Genomic DNA, 18,375 nt, shown 5'->3' with positions numbered 1-18,375 from the left:
TTAACTATCTTTATTGAAGTAGAGGAAATTGCCCTTAGATTCTATGTCTCACTAACCATTTATGTTTTTACGTAACTCTTAAAGCTGTCATTTCCAAGTATCTGAGAAACAGCTATGGGTACTGTTTGGTTCTCATAAACACAACAGTGCATGCAATCAATGGCTTCATCTTTAAACATAAAGATTTTATTTTAAAAAGAAAGAAATAGAGAACACATATAAACAGGACAGTGTGTTTGTGGTGGGTAGTGCATGCCTTTTCATCCTGTTACACAGAAAGACCTCTCTTTGTTATAGGCTTCAAAAGGGGGTCAATAGAAATGTTTAATAGAAACATATTTACAAAGCACTGTAGTCTGTATAAATGCAATTATTTAAAGAAGTAATCATCCCTTATTTGATCTGTTTGGATTTTCATAATTTAGATATTAGCAAAACAAGACACATCTATAAACAGGAGGTGAGTAGGCATGGGGGTAGGGGCAAAGTAGTTGCTGGTGGCTGAAAGATACACCCACAGCCACTCCACTAATGGAACATGGGTTTTCTTTTTCTGTTGTTGCTTGCTTTTCTTTTTGAGACAGGGTCTCACTATTGAACACAGGCTGGCCTTGAACTTACTATGTAGCCCAAGCTGGCCTTGAACTCACAACAGTCTTCCTAGCTCAGCTTCCCAAGTGCCGAGATTGTAAGTGTGTACCATCATAGCTGGCATGGCTTTCCAGGAAGTACTCTAGTGCTGGAGAAATGAAACTTGCACTCATTTTCTCACAGACATTTGTTTCTTCATGTGAACTAGGTCTTTGACTGCCATTTCCTTCCCAATGAAGTTAAGTATGTTCACAATGGTTGCCCAATTCTCGAAGAAGACAGCGTGAAGCTTAGACTTTACAGGTGAGTGGTGCAGAATCATTGCTTACTTTTTGCCAGGTAATCATTCCATGTACTTTTTGGGCATTTTCTATGGCTATATGTTATCATGAGGGAGATTTGCCAGACTCCAAATAAGAAAGTAATCAGTTCCATGTCTTGTGTTATCTCTAGGGCATTCTCATTGTACTCCTTTAGAGGACTATTGGTACTTGGTGGGGATATATTATTTTGGTTTTTCATGTTATTATTTTTTTCTCTGTGACTTTGACATGTGAATTTCTTTTGTAGTTTCTGGTTCCTGTGTGAGACTCAAGCCTTCCTTTGTTGAGTTTAGGTCTGCTTCTTTTTGTAAACTTTATGTGCCTTTGTGGTTTACTCGTTGAGCATGAAAAGCTGGTTGGTCTAGGCTTCAGGTTCTCTCTTTTGATTTTATATTGGAGTGACCTAATTGCTTTTGTCTTCAGGAGTTCCCACAGAGGCCCATTTTAGATGAGGCGCAGATGATATCAGGCTTCTCCTAAGGTCTCCTAAGATCCCTCTAGGAAAAATGCTGCCCTCAGGAATTTGCAGGCTGGGCTGGCCTGGGAGCAGGGCCCAAGAAAGATGCTGGTCTCAAGAAACTGGTGTCTGTGCCACCCAGGGATGCAAAGGAAGGTGGGGATGGAAAGAGGCCCCGAGGGCTCCTGGGGACTGCTGGGAGGAACTGGGTTGGTCTGGATGCAAAGGATCAGGAAACAGTGGGGATTCTGGGCCTAGAGGTCAGTCCAGGAGTCTAGAACTCCAAGACAAGAAATGGGCCAGTACCCACGCTAGGAGGGGAGCTGGGAGGGTGAATGAGCCTGGGGGAGTCAAGGTGTGGCAGGCTGAGGGACCTACCCAGGAAAGATGCTAGCACCAGGAAGCTGGTGGGTGAGCTGCCCAGGGAAGCAAAGGTAGGTGAATTTCATGATATATGAATTACATTCCCTTAAGAATTAATTCTATGGTTACAGTATTGAAGAAGACACTGGAACAGAGAGTCATTCTGTAAGCATTTGTGACCACCCACTATAGATCAGGCTCTGCTCCAGACACATTAGGATGAAGACACATACCCTTTGTACTCATGGTCAGTTTCAAAAGGCAGGCAGATAATTAAGATGCAGTGACAGGAGCAAAAAAACAGGGAGGGCTGGAAAAGTTGATGAATTCTACCTACTTTCAGACCTTCCTTGACTTTCTAGAGGGCAGGAAGGCTAGGAAAGGGCTCACGTAAGGCAGGGCTAGAGGAGGTGTCTTGAGGCAGTTAAAGTGCGTATTCAGAAGGGGTGGAGGCAAGGGACCAGGAAGCATGTTTATTTCTCTTGAATCTCCCCTCTAACCCCTTTGCAAATCTACCTTGACTTTCTAGAGGGCAGGAAGGCTAGGAAAGGGCTCACGTAAGGCAGGGCTAGAGGAGGTGTCTTGAGGCAGTTAAAGTGCGTATTCAGAAGGGCTGGAGGCAAGGGACCAGGGAGCATGTTTATTTCTCTTGAATCTCCCCTCTAACCCCTTTGCAAATCTGTTTGACTTCTCTGTGCCTCTGTTTCCTCATTGGTGGGATTGATGATGCCTGTTACAAGTTCCTCTGAAGTTGCGGTGGAGAGCTTAGCAATATGCCTGGAGCATATTAAAAGCACATCAATGAAGAGCTGCATTATTAAGGCACAGTCATCATTCATTAACTTTCTCACTTCAAAAAACCCAAAAGAATGAAACCCATCTCTAGTGACCTCTGCAAGTGGCCCCAGAACAGAATCACTAAGGGGGCGCACAGTGTTTACATGGTTTAGTTTATATGGCAAATACTGAGCTGAGCATCCAAATTAGACTTAAAGGACCATCTATGTAGGGGCATTTCTGAAGAATGAAAAGACCTTGATACTTAAGAATCCCCTTACCTCTTTACTCTTAAATTGAAACTCAATCCATACATTATATAGGCTTTAAGCTCTTAAATTACGAATGTGCTGGAAATAGGGCTCTGAGCTCTCAGCAGTCACTTAATAGCAGGATGATGGGTTCAGAAGTAGGTCTTGAAAGAGAGATGGTTAAAGAGAAAAGTGGCAGGAAAGGATGTTGGCATCAAGGTAGAGAAGAGAGATGGAGGTCACGGGCTAAGAGTAGAGGAGGAAAATGAAAACCACTTGCCAGGTGTAAGTGTCACAAAGGCCATTTTTGTTTGTTTCGTTTTGCCTTTCTCCTTTCTCTTTTTCTCCTGCCTTCCTTCTTTCCTTTCTTAACAGGGCCTCACTAAGTTGCCCAGTCTGGCTTCAAACAGTTCGTATCCCAGGCTGTCCTCAAATTGCAGTCCTCCTGCCTCAGCTGGAATTTCGGGCAGACATCACCACACCCTGCTTATGAAGAGCAATCTTTAGGCTCAGTGCACAGGTCTCAGAAGATTCTGAGCCTCAATAAATATGTCCTTGGCTCTGTTCTCCCTCCAGATTTACTGAAACAGACACATTCATGGAGACCTTTCTCCTGAGGGTCTATCTCCTGGAACCAGATTGTAACATCATCCGTCTCAGCAGCAATGTGCTGGAGGTGACTGAATTCTATGGGCTGTCCCAAGTCATTGATAAGAACCTGCTCCGATTTGATTATGATAGAACAGCCAGCCTAGAGTGTATCATCAGACTGGACCCAGTGAAAACTCAGTTGCCAGCTCATGGCCAACTGGTCGTGGTAGAATCTCAGCCAGAAGGACCTCGTGGAGATCAGCCACATAGCTTTTTTCCTGAATCTCGTATGTATATCTTAATATTTAAGTTTATTAAAACTGACTGAAATATCCTTAAATGCATTTTGACAAGAGTTCTACTCAACTAACATAATTTTTATCTTGTTGAAAAACACAGGTTAGGGCCAGCAAGATAGCTCAGTTGGGTAAAGGTACTTGCTGCCTAGCCTGATCACCTGTTTGGTATCCAGAAGTCACATGGTGGAAGGAGAGAACCAACTTCCCTAAGTTGTCCTCTGACTTCCACACATATACTGTGGCACATGGATGCTCACTCAGGAGCACACACACAAAATATATAGGGCTGGTGAGATGGTTTAGTAGGTAGAAGCACTGGCCTCCAAGTCTAACTACTTGAGTTTCATCCCCAGGACCCATGTGGTGGAGGAAGAGAACTGACTCCCTCAAAATAAAAAAAATTAAAATAGAATTTTTAAAAAAAATGAAAGAAAAATCTAGGTTAGTGGTTAATACCATGGACTTTGGGATCAGAACTATCTGGATTTAAAAAAAACAAAAACAAAAACCTGGGTTTGCTGCTTTTTTAGTGGGGAGGGACACAAAGATTCTTTTAAAGATAATTTTGGCTTTCAGAAAGTCAGAGCAGGCCAGTTCAGGTGGTCAGCCGTTTGAGGGAAGGTTTACTACAAAGACCAATGGGACTTAGGAAACCACTTCTGTAAGGGAGCTAGGAGCTGGGCTGAGCGGGTCGGCAGTGAGCCACTGGTCTATTCATCACAGGTGTTCAAATACTACAAAACCCATTTTTATTTTTATTTTTTTTTTCCCCTCAAAGTGGGCAAGGCCTGTCAAGACAACTGTCTTTTTCAGTAAAGGAAATTATAACCTTTAGAACCATGCTGTTCTAGTCAGTGAGTGACTGGAAGGTACTTAGGAATGCTCTGGGGGCAGTGAGAGAGAGACGTGCCAAGGCAAGAGGACCAGTTTTGGGTTTGTACAGTCACTGTATTCGAGCATCCATCTTAATGCAACACTGTGCATTCTAGATCTGGGAGTACAACCCAAGTGTCCCCATGGAAACTGTGCCCTGGGACTGAAGAAAGTAGGAAGTCTCAAAGTAAGCTGTGAACAGTTCCTGTTGATGGGGCTCCGCTACCAACACATGCGTCCCCCTTCGCCCAACATTGATTATATCCCCATCCAACTGGACCTCATGGATAGCAGGAGTAAAATCATATACAAGGTAGAGTCTGGAGTTGCATGTCGGTATCCATAGCTTGTTCACGTGAGACAGCCAATTCCATATGTGTCTATGCCCAAGGGTCCCAAGAGTACAGCTGCAGGCTTGTGGGTTGTGCTAGGAAGTGCTTCAACCAGCAGCGTAGGCATATAAAATTGCTTCGTAATTTCTATCTTTGTTTGTTCTGTAGCTCTTCATCTCCAGGGTACTTGTTACATTAACCATTGTCTACCTACACCTGATCTGTATATGTAGGATACATGCTTGGGCACACTGAGGATTAAACCTGGGGCCTGTGCATGCTAAGGGTGTGCTTCACCTCTGAGCCACACCCCAGCCTCTCTCCCACACTTCAAGCTGTGGGTTGGCACTTTGTCTTTGATGTTTCCCTTTTTCCTTCCTGACATTAGGGTGTCCCCTCTGAAGCCCACAAGACACTGGAGGGAGGACAGCCCTGGTCCCATTTTCACAGCTGCAGCAGTTTATATCATTTGCGCCCTTTCAGACTTCAGGACAATGGGCCCAGTCACTAAGGAGATGGGTTCCTAAAGATTTCCCTACCTTCTAATCGCTCCATTTTCCTTGCTCATCTCCTTTAAATTTCTTCACGCTGGAAGGATGACCAAAAGTAGATGAAACTTATGAAATACTTAGTATGTTACTCTACTGCTCATTTGTTCTATATTTTTGCCTGGGAAACTGGGGCAATAGTGTACCTGCTGAAAGAGCTCAGAAAATTATCTCAGTGTATATTGAGATGATGCAGGGTATCTTTGGGAAAGACTTCTTGTCCTTTCAGTCTGCCTTCCCATTAGCTTATCTCCCAAGATGCCCAGGCTAATAGCGAACATTATTACCAAAGGAATTCATAGTGCAAGAAATGATAAAAATAATAAGACCAAAGAATTTTAGAGTTAGGATTTAGAAAGAAAACTGCTATAACTTCAAGGAAATGTGATCTACTTGATCAGGCAAATCAGTTGGGGAACTGTTTTCAAAGGACGTGTTTCTGAGTCTGTTGTTAGTTATGAACACTGGGCCTGGATTGCCTGGGTTCAAATATATGTTTAACTGGTCATGCAGCTTTGGATTTCACATCTTATTTTCTTCATCTGTAATGAGGTTACTGGTACCTAACTCAGAGTGCTGAAAGCCTGTGATCAGCCAGGTTTGAAAGAACAGTGTAGCCAAGCTTGTTGTTTTGCAGTCGCGGCCTTCCTGTGTGTACATGGCTGTTTTACACATGGGCCAGGAACAAAACTCAAGACTACTAACTACTAGCATATATTTATTTTCTGCTTGTTTTAACACAAAGCTCCCTTTGTTGTCAATGGTTTCTTACCTTTATTAAAAAATTAGAGGTATTTTCTATCTGATTTTTCTTAATTGTTCCCCCACTTTATTGAAGGATTTGCTTGTTTGCATTTTTAGTCTGTTTCATTGGGAGGTTGTCTTTATAAATGAGCTTATTGTTTAATTCGTGTTAACCTGTCCTGAAGTCTGAAAAGGCACAAATTGGACATGTTATGAAACAAATTCATTGATGAATGTGAAGGCAGTATGCTCACTGGAAGAGAGTATCAAAAACACAGCAAAATAGGAGAAGAAAACGAGTTGCATCGCTGTCGTTTTCTTACGTACAGACACACGGTGGGGACCATGCTCACCAGAGCTCATTTTGTTTTATGGAATCCAATTTATATGTGAAAGTTTGTTTGTTGTTCATTTATTACTTTTATGATTACACAGTTCATTCTTGCCCAGTGACTAAATGACCATTCACTCATAATTTCTTCCTCTACATTTATTTATTATCAGTACTGTAGACGGCACATAGTCTCCGAGCATGCTAGGCAAGTGCTCTATTCACTGAGCAACATCTTCAGCCCCATTTCTCTACACTTTTAAAGGTCATTCTCTTTACATCTATCTTTGTAACATTTCATAAGTTTTATTTTACAGTGAAATGCAAAGAATAGTTTTTCTCCAAATTTGCAAACTACTTGTTAAAAATTAACTTGTTTCCCATAGATTATAGGAAATTCTTTTATTGTATAAAAAGACTAGGTTTCTTTGCTTCTTACTGTGCTGGCACCATACTGCTCAAGACATGCTCTGGGACTCACTGTGACGCTGTGAGGAAGGCCTTTGCCACCTCTCACCTTTAAAGTTTACCTAGCCATTCTCACCTACTTTTTAGTTCCAGATAAATAATTAAGCTATGTTTTTTAAAAGCCTCTAATTTTTTTTAAAAAAGAATCAATATTGCATTAAAATGAAAAATTCTTCAAGGAAGAGTTCGCATGTTAGAACAATCACCATGTTGAGTCTACTCATTCAGAAACGAGAAATGATACCTCTCACTTCGTCTGGGCAAACGTTACTTTATAGTTCTATAAAATGTAGAGTTTCCTCCATGTGAATTGAGTACACTTGCTAAATCCAGTCCTGGGAAGTTTATTTTTGTGAATCTATGGTGCAAAGAATGTTTTCCTTCCATGATATTTGTCATTGGTTATTGATAAATAGGAACACATTTTTTGGTATAATTTTCTTTTTCTGGCATCTTTCCTGAATTCAGTTCTTTCAAGAAATTTTTGATTCTTTGGGTTTCCAGAGACCGTAATTATGTCTTTACTAATGATGATAATTTGGTTCCTTCTGTTTCTGTAATTATTCCTCTTCTGCTCTATTTCCAATCATTTGACCAGAACAGTACTAAATATAGTGTTGCTTACAAGCATTTTTGTCTCATAGATCTTATCTGTTTCAGCTGTACACATTTCCCTTTTTAATGCTTCTTGCTTTGATTTCATCTTCATCTGAAATTTAATGTGGGCACCCTGTATTTTCCCCATTACATCATAAATTTGTGTTATCCTTTTACTTTTAGTCATCTTTAAATAAATTCTAAGTTCCTTTCCTATGAGAGCTACATAACTGGGCATTTCCTGTAAATTTCATAATATTTTTCTCAATTAAGGAAATATAAACTGTATTTACAGTAATAACAGATACACATGGATTTTTCTATCCTTTTATTTTATGCTTTCTTTAATTAAAAAAGAACTATCTTAGTATGTGTAAGGTCCTGGATTTGATTCTCAGTAACACACACGCACACGTGCCCCCCTGCCCCCGCACACACTTATTGTCTTACAGAGTAGGTTATGTTTAATTTGCCTTTATTTTTACTTATTTTAAAATCCTTTTATCACTTTGTTTTATTTAAATTTTAAAGATATTCTAAAGTCTGGAAATAATTGTTTAGTGATACAGTTTTTTCTAGCATGTGAAGTATATGAGTTTGAGCCCCAGCATTACAAGAAAGCAAAAAAGCAGTCTTTAACCTGTATTTATACTGTTTAAAGTAAAAAAAAACAACAACAACAACAAAAAAAAAACCTCCTTTTTACATGTGATGAAGATTGATCCAATCTATTCTCTCTAAAATTTGTTATTTTAAATTTATTTTTATGTGTATGAGTGTTTTGCCTACATGCATGTAAGTGCACTCATGTCATGAATACCCACGGAAGCCAGAGGACGGCGTCAGATCCTTTGGAACTAGAGTTATGGATGGTTGTTACAGAAGACACGGGTTCTGTGTAAGAGCAGTCGGTGCTCTGAACTGCTGAGCCGTCTCTCCAGCCCCTATCTATCTTCTCCTGGCAGTTCCAGGGCTCTTTTTGTACCATTGGCAATTTCAGTTCTAGTGTAATGCTGTTGTGCTTTATCATTTTTACATCATCCATCTTTACAAGCACTATTGACATCTGTACCCATTTTTTGGGCATGTTTAAAAGAATATATTTACTTAGTTTTAACTCTAGACTTAATTGGTCTCAATGTTGAATATGAGCCCTTTATCATTTAAGTATATTTAGGATAAATGATGATTTATCATTTCTTGAATTTCCAAATTATACATCTTCAGTTTTTGATGACGTGATGGGCAGATCTTGTGGTCCCTGGGGTGTCTTTATCATTATTCTGTGGGAAGAGGAGGGCTGTCTCCTTGATTCTCTTGTACACATCTCTTTTTCCTGGCTTTGATGGCTGGTTTCTGAACTTTCAGACTGGTGCTTTGGGGGCAGGGAGTGATGGTACTGCAGAGAGAGGTCTTACTCGCTCAGGCACTGGGGGAATATGATTTCTTGCTCTCTGAGCCTGGCAGATGTTTTAAGCTGTTTTGTTGTCTCAGGGGCAATTTCCTGATTTGTCTGGAAAACTCCATTCCTAGGCCTCTTCCCTCCGTCTTGGAGGGTTCCTTTCTAACCTGACTCATCACCTGCAGACTCTTCTATAGCCCTAGGAATGATGTTTTTTAATCTCCAACTTAATGGATTTTTGGCCTCTGAAGGATGCCAACCAGGACACCCCAGTGTAACCCTGTGACCCATAACTCACACATCTTGTGCTGACACACAAAAGGACAGGTTGAATCTAGACAAGTTCCTTAACTCCTCAGTCTCCGGGCCTTCCCACCTATAAATGGAAATTCTGGACTGAAAGTATTAAGAAAGGATTAGCCACCGTTATTCATCTGTTTCCAGCCATTTAGCTTCCTCAGAGATGAGTTCAAAGCCACCCTCTACAAGCCCCGTGTGTACTGTGTAAGGCTGTCTTAAAGAACCTTCCCTCCTGAGACCTGAGACAAGGGACACGTTGTTTGCCCAGCCTTCGGGGGTTTGGGAGCGTGGTTGGGAAACCAGCATTGCACTCTTCTCTCCAAGTAAATCTTTTATCTCTAACTTTGCTGTATTCCTGTAGGGAATGAGACTGTTTTGTGGTCTGCAAACAACAGACCCATGTAAATTCTGAATATAGCATCTGCCTCACTTAGTTTTGAAATCTGATGTCTCCCCTTTTTGGAACTTCAGTTGAGACTAATCCAAAAATATTGATTCTTGGCCTTTAAGTTAAGATCAAGTGGAGAAGCATTGTGTTGAAACCTTCTCTTCATACAGATGGTCACTCGTAGCCCAATATCCAGAGCTCTGTGTCATGGAACTAATGTGTCTTTGCTCTTGGAACCTGGTTCTCTCAACAATGGGGCACATCAGTCCTGTGACAGTCAGTGTCTACTGTTCTGAGGCATCTTCCCTCCCACAGCCCTCACTGAGACCATCGATACCTTGCTGTACTTTGTGAGTGTGGAAAGCTCTCACTAAAGGTTCCCATTTGGGGAGGATGCATTTTCAGCTTGAATGGTCACTTGCAATCCCTTTCTTCTATTAGACAACTGGACAACCCTCCTCCAGGGGCAGGACACTTGTCCCTCATCCTTCCTGCCTGCTTTGAAGCCATAGGACCAGAGGTGGACATGGTGGGCAGAGGAGGTTGGTGGTGAATGTACCAAATTTCACTGTTCATTTAGTCCTTAGTGCTTAGGAGTCTGGAGTCTCCATTTATAAGTGGGGGAACCTGAGACAGAGAACTTGTGTCACAGCACACAAGTACTGAAGATACAATCGCAAATATCTTTCACCAAAATAGGAGCCCTTTCCCAAATCTTTTGTGCATTAGTCACTGGGGAGCTCTAAGAATACCAGTTCTCTAGTTCTCTCCTTTGAACAATTACATGAGAACGTCTGAAGGTCGTCACCTGTGATGACCAGGTGTTATCATAGGTGAATCTAACTTGCAGCTGGTAGCCACAGCTGGACCATCCTCTGGGCCACTGCTTCATTGACTGCTTCACTGTCATGCCGCTGACCCAGCACATTACAGCTTCAAACGTATTATTGCCTCCTTTTAATTTTCTTTCTCCTTCAAAAGTCAGAGAGTGCGTGGTTGCCTGTCTCTATCAGAGCTGGCATTCCCAACCAGATCCCGAGGGCTGCTTTCATGGCCATGTTTATTCTGGAAGTGGATCAGTTCATCCTGACCTCCCTGACTACCTCAGTTGTGGACTGTGAGGAGGACGAGACCCCCAAGCCCTTGCTGGTGTTCAACATCACTAAAGCCCCGCTCCAGGGCTACATGACTCACCTGCTGGATCACACCAGACCCATCTCCTCATTCACCTGGAAGGACCTCAGTGACATGCAGATTGCCTATCAGCCACCAAACAGCAGCCATTCAGAGAGGAGACATTACAAGGTAGGAAGGAAGAGAGGGGAGGGCCCAGGCTGGTGGATGTTGGCAGAAGTGCTTGAGAGAGTCTGCTTCTGTTGACCCTCAGGTCTGTTAGGATATTCATTTTCTCAGGAAAGTCAGTCCCCACAAGCCAGAATGCAAATGAAGTTCAGAAGCCAGGCAGCCCCCTGAGAGACTCTGGTGAGGCAAACTGAAGAAAGGGCTGTGTCCCCAGGGAGCAGGAGCTTCAGCTCTAGCTGATGGCTGTCAGGTCAGGGCCTAGGTAGGTCCCTTGTCGCTGTCGCTCTCAGTTGTCCAGAGAATTAGAAGTTATATTTTTGGAAAATATTTTTCGATTAAATTATTTTGATTTATTTGTTTCTATTTTATGTGTATGAATGTATTGCCTGCATGCATGTAAGTGCACCCATGTCGTGCAGTGCCCTCAAAAGTCAGAAGAGGGTGTCAGATCCCCTGGAACTGGAGTTCCAGACAGTCGTTAGCTGCCATGTTGGTGCTGGAATTCGAACCTGGGTTTTCTGCAAGAACAACCAGTGCTCTTAACTGCTAAGCTATCTCTCCAGCTCTATATTTCCCAATTTTTAGATATGGGAAACATAATTATAAATTTCAAAGAATTTTGTGCCAGTTACAAAATATTTCTGAGGGCCAAGTTTGGTCATTTGGAGAAGTCTGGGGCCTTTGGTTAGCTTTCCTCTGTTCCATAGATGATTTAAACTAGTAATGAGTTTGTCTATTTTAAATAATAAATTATGTTATTCTTTTTGCTTTAAGAGTTTTTATAGGGTACTTAATTAAAATTTATTAATATAAACATGAATGCATATTAATTGTGCATACTAATGCACAATTAGCATTTTCATATATATGTATATATATTGTGCTTTGGTTGTTTCCAGGCTCCTAACTACCCTGTAATTTTCCTCTTTCTTCCACCTTTCTGTTTCTTTAATTTCAATTAATAACACCAACTCAGGAAAGGGGTGTCCCCAGTCTCATCGGAGGATTTCACCATCAAACACTTTGCCTGAGGGAAGTCCTCCTGTCTAATCTAAACTTTTTCTTGTGGGTTAAGTCCTCTTTTGCTTGTTTTGTGCTCAGTGGTAGAAGGGAACACCTGGCTAGAGTCTTGCATGTAATAACAACACTTCGCATCCTTAAAGACCTACCAGCAAGTTCAGTCAAACAGGATGAAAACTTTTAATGAGCAGATTGACACAGACTGGAGTCCTGATTTATTAAGGAAAATAAGTGTCTTCGGTATTACCAAGCTGACATTTTTAGCATTTAGCCCAAGGGCAGTCAAAAATTGGGAGTAAAAATGCTGTGCACCACCTTCAAGTTTTATCTCCTCCTACTCTAAGTTTTATCTCCTCCTACTCCTAATAGCATGCATGTGCAGCTGTTACTGCCTGCCCCCCAACCCCCTGCCTCCTGTTCCTTCCCTGCTGTGAAGTAATTTCTCATTACACATCTGGCTTTACCCTGAGCTCACAGAGCACAGTCACTCTGGCTGCTTTCTCAGTTTGTTTCCTGGCTTTGTGTAAAGCAATTTAAAGCAGAACCTGTCCAAATGTGCGTGTTTTCTTGTTAGAAGGTGATTCTCAATTTTCTCAGTGGAGACCACAGTTTTCAAGTTTGTGGGCTGAAATCCTTGAGCCAGGGCTCAGCCTAAGAATTAAGTGACATCTCTGAACAAGACAGCTTCTGCTCCTTCAACCTTCGGGTCTGTTCCTTCCTTTGGCACTGTTACCTGCTTCTTATTCAGTATTTGTGGCTACATTGCTGTTGGTACTTCTCTTACCGTTGATTCTACACTCTTCAAGAATAGGCAATGTGCCTTGTATTTCTGTGCCACACCCCACCCTTCTCTCACTGTCTCACACAATATGTCCATAACATGTTATAAAGCCCCAACTTTATCACAGAGTTATGGATTTCATAGGAACAAAAATAATCTTAATATTTAAGAATATACTAGCGGCATAGATGGCCTTTGCTTAGGGTCTTAAGATCAGCACCATTGTTTTAGCTTAGATAACACTTGGCACTGCCCCAGGCATGAAGGCCAGGATGTTTGCACTCTTGACTTCTTGCTACTAGAGGCCAACAGCATACACCCATCTGCCAAGCCATGCACTTATTTATAAACCAAGAATGTCTCTAGACAGTCCCAAATGTCTCCTGGGAGGACAGAGTAGCCTTGACTGAGAACCACTGCTATAAAGCTATTCCCTTAGAGAAAAATTTTAGTAGTGTTGGTGTTCATGTAAGACAGTCAACAAAGGAAGGGACATTTCTTCAACACATTTGCCGATTTCAAATTAATAAGTTCTTTTATGGAGAAATAAAAGAAAAATGCTGATAAACAAAGGAGCAAAATCTGGAGCCTGAAAATTTGAAACTATGCTGTCAAAATGGAAGCAAAATGCCTGGCGTGGTGGTACGTGTCTGTGGTTTAGGCTCTCAGGAGGTTGAGGCTGTAGGAACAAGAATTCAGGGCTAGCCTTGGCTGCATAAGGAGACTTTGTCTCAAAAACAGACAAGAAGCGGAGAGAAGAGTGGTACCAGATACTAGTAAGGGTAAAGTGAGGGAGGATGGGAAGACAATGATACACAAGCACAGGGATCCACCTAGAAAGAAGGGCATTTCAGTGATGGTCCCAGAAAAAGTACGTGTAGGAGACCCCAATCTGATTATTGGTCCCTGAGTAGGCTGAGTGATAAAGAGAATGGCTAGGAGTGGGCAGGAGGACCTTTGGGCCAGTGGAAAAGCCTGAAAGCTTATTTATTTATTGGTACAACATGGTAAATGTATATGCATTTAAAATGAGTGATTTATGGGTGTTGTTCCTCGACTAGTTATAAAAATAAATTAACTTTAAAAGTAGAAGCAAATCATGGAGCTGGAGAGATGGCTCAGCAGTTAATAACACTGGCTGTTCTTGCAGAAGACTCAGGTTCGAATCCCGGCACCCACATGGCAGCTAACAACTCTCCGTAACTCCAGTTCCAGGGGATCCGACAGCCTCTTCTGTCCTTGACAGAAGACACGGGTGCACTTACCTACAGGCAGGCAATACACGCATACACATAAAATGAAAAAATAAATATTTACAAAAATAGAAGCAAATTTTAAAGTTTAAAGAGAAAACAAGTGCACATCAAAAACCTGGATTCATTTTTGCCTCTCTGTGTATGTGTGTGTGTAGTATGTGACTCGTGTGCACTTGTTTATTTACAGATGGAGCTGGAGGTGTATGATTTCCTCTTTGAGAGGAGTGCTCCCATCACAGTCCACATATCCATCAGAACAGCAGACACGAACGCACCCCGGGTGTCCTGGAATACAGGTGTGACTGCATATGTGGTCTCCGCAGTGTAGTTCTAAGGGGAGTGCAAGTAGATGGGTCAGGAAAGACAGTGTTATTCCAGTTCACCCATGAGGTAATGACAACTCGAACTGGCCAAGAACATTAGACAGTTGCTTCTGTTTTGCTTTTCCAGGTAGTAGGTAAGGAATTGAATCCCAGCATCCTTGAGTCTCAAGGCCAAAATGGCACCTTTCAACTGAACAAAGCCAAAGCCAAAACCAAAGACAAAAGAACGTAACTTTTTGTGATATTGACTGGCAGTAGGACTAAGAGAGAAGAGGTTTACAACTTGAATTGTTCTGAGAGGTAGCAAAGTGTAGCCTAGAGTCCGTTGTCCTGTTTTTTACATTTGGTTGCAAGGAAACCAAAATAAAAGTTAAAGCAGGGCTGCCGGGCGTGGTGGCGCACACCTTTAATCCCAGCACTTGGGAGGCAGAGGCAGGCGGATCTCTGTGAATTCAAGGCCAGCCTGGTCTACATAGTGAGTTCCAGGACAGCTGGGGCTACAGGGAGACCCTGTCTCAAAAAGACAAAAAAAAAAAAAAAAAAAAAAAAAAAAAAAGAAAGAAGGAAAGAAAAGAAAAGGGCTTTGCACTGCCACTCAATTCTGAGTGGACTCGGGATATAATCCATAGATTTAGATCAGATGCAAATGTGGAATTCAATTTTTTTTTCTTTCTCAGTAATACTGTCAATAGCATTCAAAAGATACTTTCAAGCAATGGTAGTAGGTTGTGTTAAGAGGGACATATCCACATCTGATTTAAATTCTCAGACTAGATTTGTAATTCTGGATCTGTCCCGCTCTCTAACTACCTCTATTAGAGGGATAACAAGAAAAATAAAATGAGTGGGTCACCCCAAGTTTTATAGCAATTGCATATTATGTTAAGTTATTGTGCTCAAGTGAGACAATGGAGCCATCTGTACATGTGACATGTAGTACTTGGGCTCCTTAAGGGAAATCCACATCTGGTCTGGCTGCTGTGGACATTAGGAGTCTTTTGAAAATTAATTTTTACTTATTATGAACTTAGTGTATGCTGTCATGCAAAATTAGAGAGTATGTTAAATAGAATGCTAACTCTTCACTATTCTGCCATGATCACAGTTAGCATTTTCTGTGTTTAGTCTTCTTGGATGTTTCTTTCATACATCCTGTGATACCTTGCATGTGCTGTGCTGTGTGTGCACGTATTACTTCAAAACCCCTATTACGTTCAATCCCCAGCACCACCCCCAGAACTAGAATGCTTACTACTAGTCATGGAGATTTTTTGCATGTGTTTGCCTGTCCCTTCTTCTGTCTTCCCTCTCTCCTTGGCTCTTTTCCTCTCTCTTTGTACCGCTTTTATTAAAGAAGAGTGAGGGACTTCAGTTTTATGTCTCTACAACAAATACCTGAGGTGATCACCTTATGGAGAATGGGTTAACTCTGCCTCACTATTTTGGAGCTTCCAGTCCATTAGTTGGTCCCATTGTTTGGGCCTCTGGTGAGACAGCACACCAGGATGCTGGTGAAGCAAAACTCATCTCATGCTCATCTCATGGCAAGATGCAAAATGAGAGAGAAAGAGGAAGAGACCAAGTTTTGCAGATTCCTTCAAGACCCCCCCCATTGACCTTAAGACCTCACCTTGGCCCACCTCCTCAATTACAGCCACCCCAGAGACCAAGTCTGTAACACATGAATCTTTGAGTGGCATCCACAATCCAAGTTACAATGGGTGTATGACTGAGCTGGTCATAACTGTTCAATAAGATATGTGGATTGCTCTGTTGAGCTGATGTCTCCACAAAGCAGAGGCAACTACTGTGTCTGAGAAGAGTTTGAGGTGGATGAGGAAAATGTGAGCCTTTGGTCAATTCCCAGTTCTACTGGGAAAGAGGAATGTTTGATGATGCTCTATCACTTTGTCCTGAGCCTGGATTCTTGCTATGAGCAAGTCTCTACAGACTTCCTTTGGCATCCTGGTTCTGAGAAGACGGTTTTATTTTATTCCTTTAGTTACAGAAGTCCGTCTCTAGAGTTTAAGCTAATATGTCTCCTATTTTGCAAAGTGCCAGGCAGTCCACATCTCACATCACTGAACATTGGCAGGCACAGTAGCTTTGTATAAGTACCTTGAACTGCATTCAGTGGGATATGGTACTCTCAAAATTATATGTAAAAACACTTCTAACTTGGCAATTTAATCCAAGTGGATGTAGCCTTTTGAAAAGTTACCCATAGACTTGTCTAAACCAGGATTGCTGTGAGCTCCTTCCATATTTAGTTCTTGATACCATCAAGTTCTTTTGCTTGCCATCTATCTATCTATCTATCTATCTATCTATCTATCATCTATCTCATCTATCTATCATCTATCTAGATCTATCACTTATCTATCTATCTATCATCTATCTATCTGTCTATCTATCATCTTCATCTATCATCTATCTATCATCTATCTATCTATCTATCTATCTATCTAGCTATCTAGCTATCATCTATCTCATATATCTATCATCTATCTATCTAGCTAGCTAGCTAGCTATCATCTATCTCATATATCTATCATCTATCTATCATCTATCTATCTATCTATCTATCTATCTATCTTTAGACAAGGTCTCCCTGTATCCCTAGATGGCCTGGAATTCACTATGCAGACCAGATTGCCCTCAAACTCACAGAGATCCTCCTGCCTCTGCCTCTGGATTACTGGAATTTTTAGGCAAGTGCCACCATGCCCAGTTTCATCATAGCTCTTAAGGAGTCAGTTGTCAGAATAGAATTAGCCATACTAAAAGCAAAATATTACTAAGAACACCTTCTATATTCAATTTTCCATGAGAAGCATTTGAAGATAAAATTTTCAGATAGATTCAAGAGTGAAAATACATGGATATGTTGGACATCACAGAATTTTGGAGGACACGTTTCTGCCTTCTCTTGTAGGTCTGAATCTCCTGGAAGGGCAGTCTCGGGCCATCACTTGGGAACAGTTTCAGATCGTTGACAATGATGATATTGGTGCTGTGCAGCTGGTCATTGTTGGTGGCCTGCAGCATGGACGACTTACAGTAAGAGGTAAATGACCTACCCCCACAACTCGGAGAAGAATCCAACAAGGATTTTCTTCAAAAGCAAATCATGGGCCTAGGGAGACAGCACAGTAGGTAAAGTGCATGTGGTGCAGACATGAAGATCTGAGTTTAATCCTTAGAACCCATAGAAAAGATCAGGCATGGTGGTGCATGCTTGTAATCCCAGCACTAAGGAGGTAGAGACGGGCAGATCTCTGGGCTCCCTAGCCAGCCAGCCTAGCCTAACCAGTGAGCTCCAGGACTGAGTGAGAGACCATCTCAGAAAGGAAGGTGTATGGCTCTTGAGGAATGACAGCTGAGGTAGGTCTCTGGCCTCTACTTGTACACAGGCATGTGTCCCGCCTCCACACGCACACATGTGGCTGCTCATCCACATGAACACACACACACACACACACCACACACACACGTCATATTTAACATGATATTCATAATTTCTCTTGGTCATCTTTCAAACTGAAAGTGCCAGAGCTAGGAAATTTGCCCATCTTCCTGGGTGTGGTAGCACACGCCTTTAATCCCAGCAGAAGCAAGCAGATCTCGGTGAGATCAAGGCCAGCCTGATCTCCACGGTGAGTGCCAAGTCAACTGGAGTTACAGGGGGACCCTGTCTCAAAAAAACAAAAAAAAAAAGAGAGATCTTGAAATTCTGAAATGACTTGTGAACTCTACCTGTGCTCGTCACTCAAACCTCAGGCTTTATGGATGGATACCAGATAGAGTTCCTTTAATGTGCAATTCAAACTCAGACCTTCTCCCAGTTGGAAGATAAAATATTTCCTTCTGGTTCTCTGCTTCAAAGAAATATATTGAAAACCAGAAACTATCCTTTTTTTTTTTTTTTTAACAGTGCCAGAGTTTGAAAGAAATGGATTTATAATTATAAGGATGATAATTAAGAAGGTAATAGCCCTAATAAAGATGATATTCATGCTTTATGATAAAATAGTCTGTTCCCTATAATGAGCTCAGAG

At 41.7% G+C, this 18,375-nt stretch overlaps 1 protein-coding gene across 9 annotated transcripts in view; it reads left to right on the top strand.

Annotated features, from left to right (window-relative positions):
* The window catches only part of Frem1 (FRAS1 related extracellular matrix 1), a 172,493-nt gene that overhangs the window by 36,090 nt on the left and 118,028 nt on the right, over window positions 1-18,375 (top strand). For all 9 annotated transcript variants that reach the window (XM_029553929.1, XM_029553925.1, XM_008848839.3 and 6 more), the window contains exons 3-8: window positions 800-894; window positions 3,339-3,640; window positions 4,642-4,838; window positions 10,617-10,940; window positions 14,182-14,290; window positions 17,253-17,384. In XM_029553929.1, coding sequence (XP_029409789.1) covers window positions 800-894; window positions 3,339-3,640; window positions 4,642-4,838; window positions 10,617-10,940; window positions 14,182-14,290; window positions 17,253-17,384 — 1,159 coding nt within the window. The remainder of the gene's footprint in view (window positions 1-799; window positions 895-3,338; window positions 3,641-4,641; window positions 4,839-10,616; window positions 10,941-14,181; window positions 14,291-17,252; window positions 17,385-18,375) is intronic.

The sequence above is a fragment of the Nannospalax galili genome, unplaced genomic scaffold (assembly GCF_000622305.1).
Source record: "Nannospalax galili isolate Female #2095 unplaced genomic scaffold, S.galili_v1.0 scaffold663, whole genome shotgun sequence".
NCBI lineage: Eukaryota > Metazoa > Chordata > Mammalia > Rodentia > Spalacidae > Nannospalax > Nannospalax galili.
Note: the sequence above shows the minus strand (reverse complement) of the source record. Positions and strands in the feature narration are given on the sequence as shown.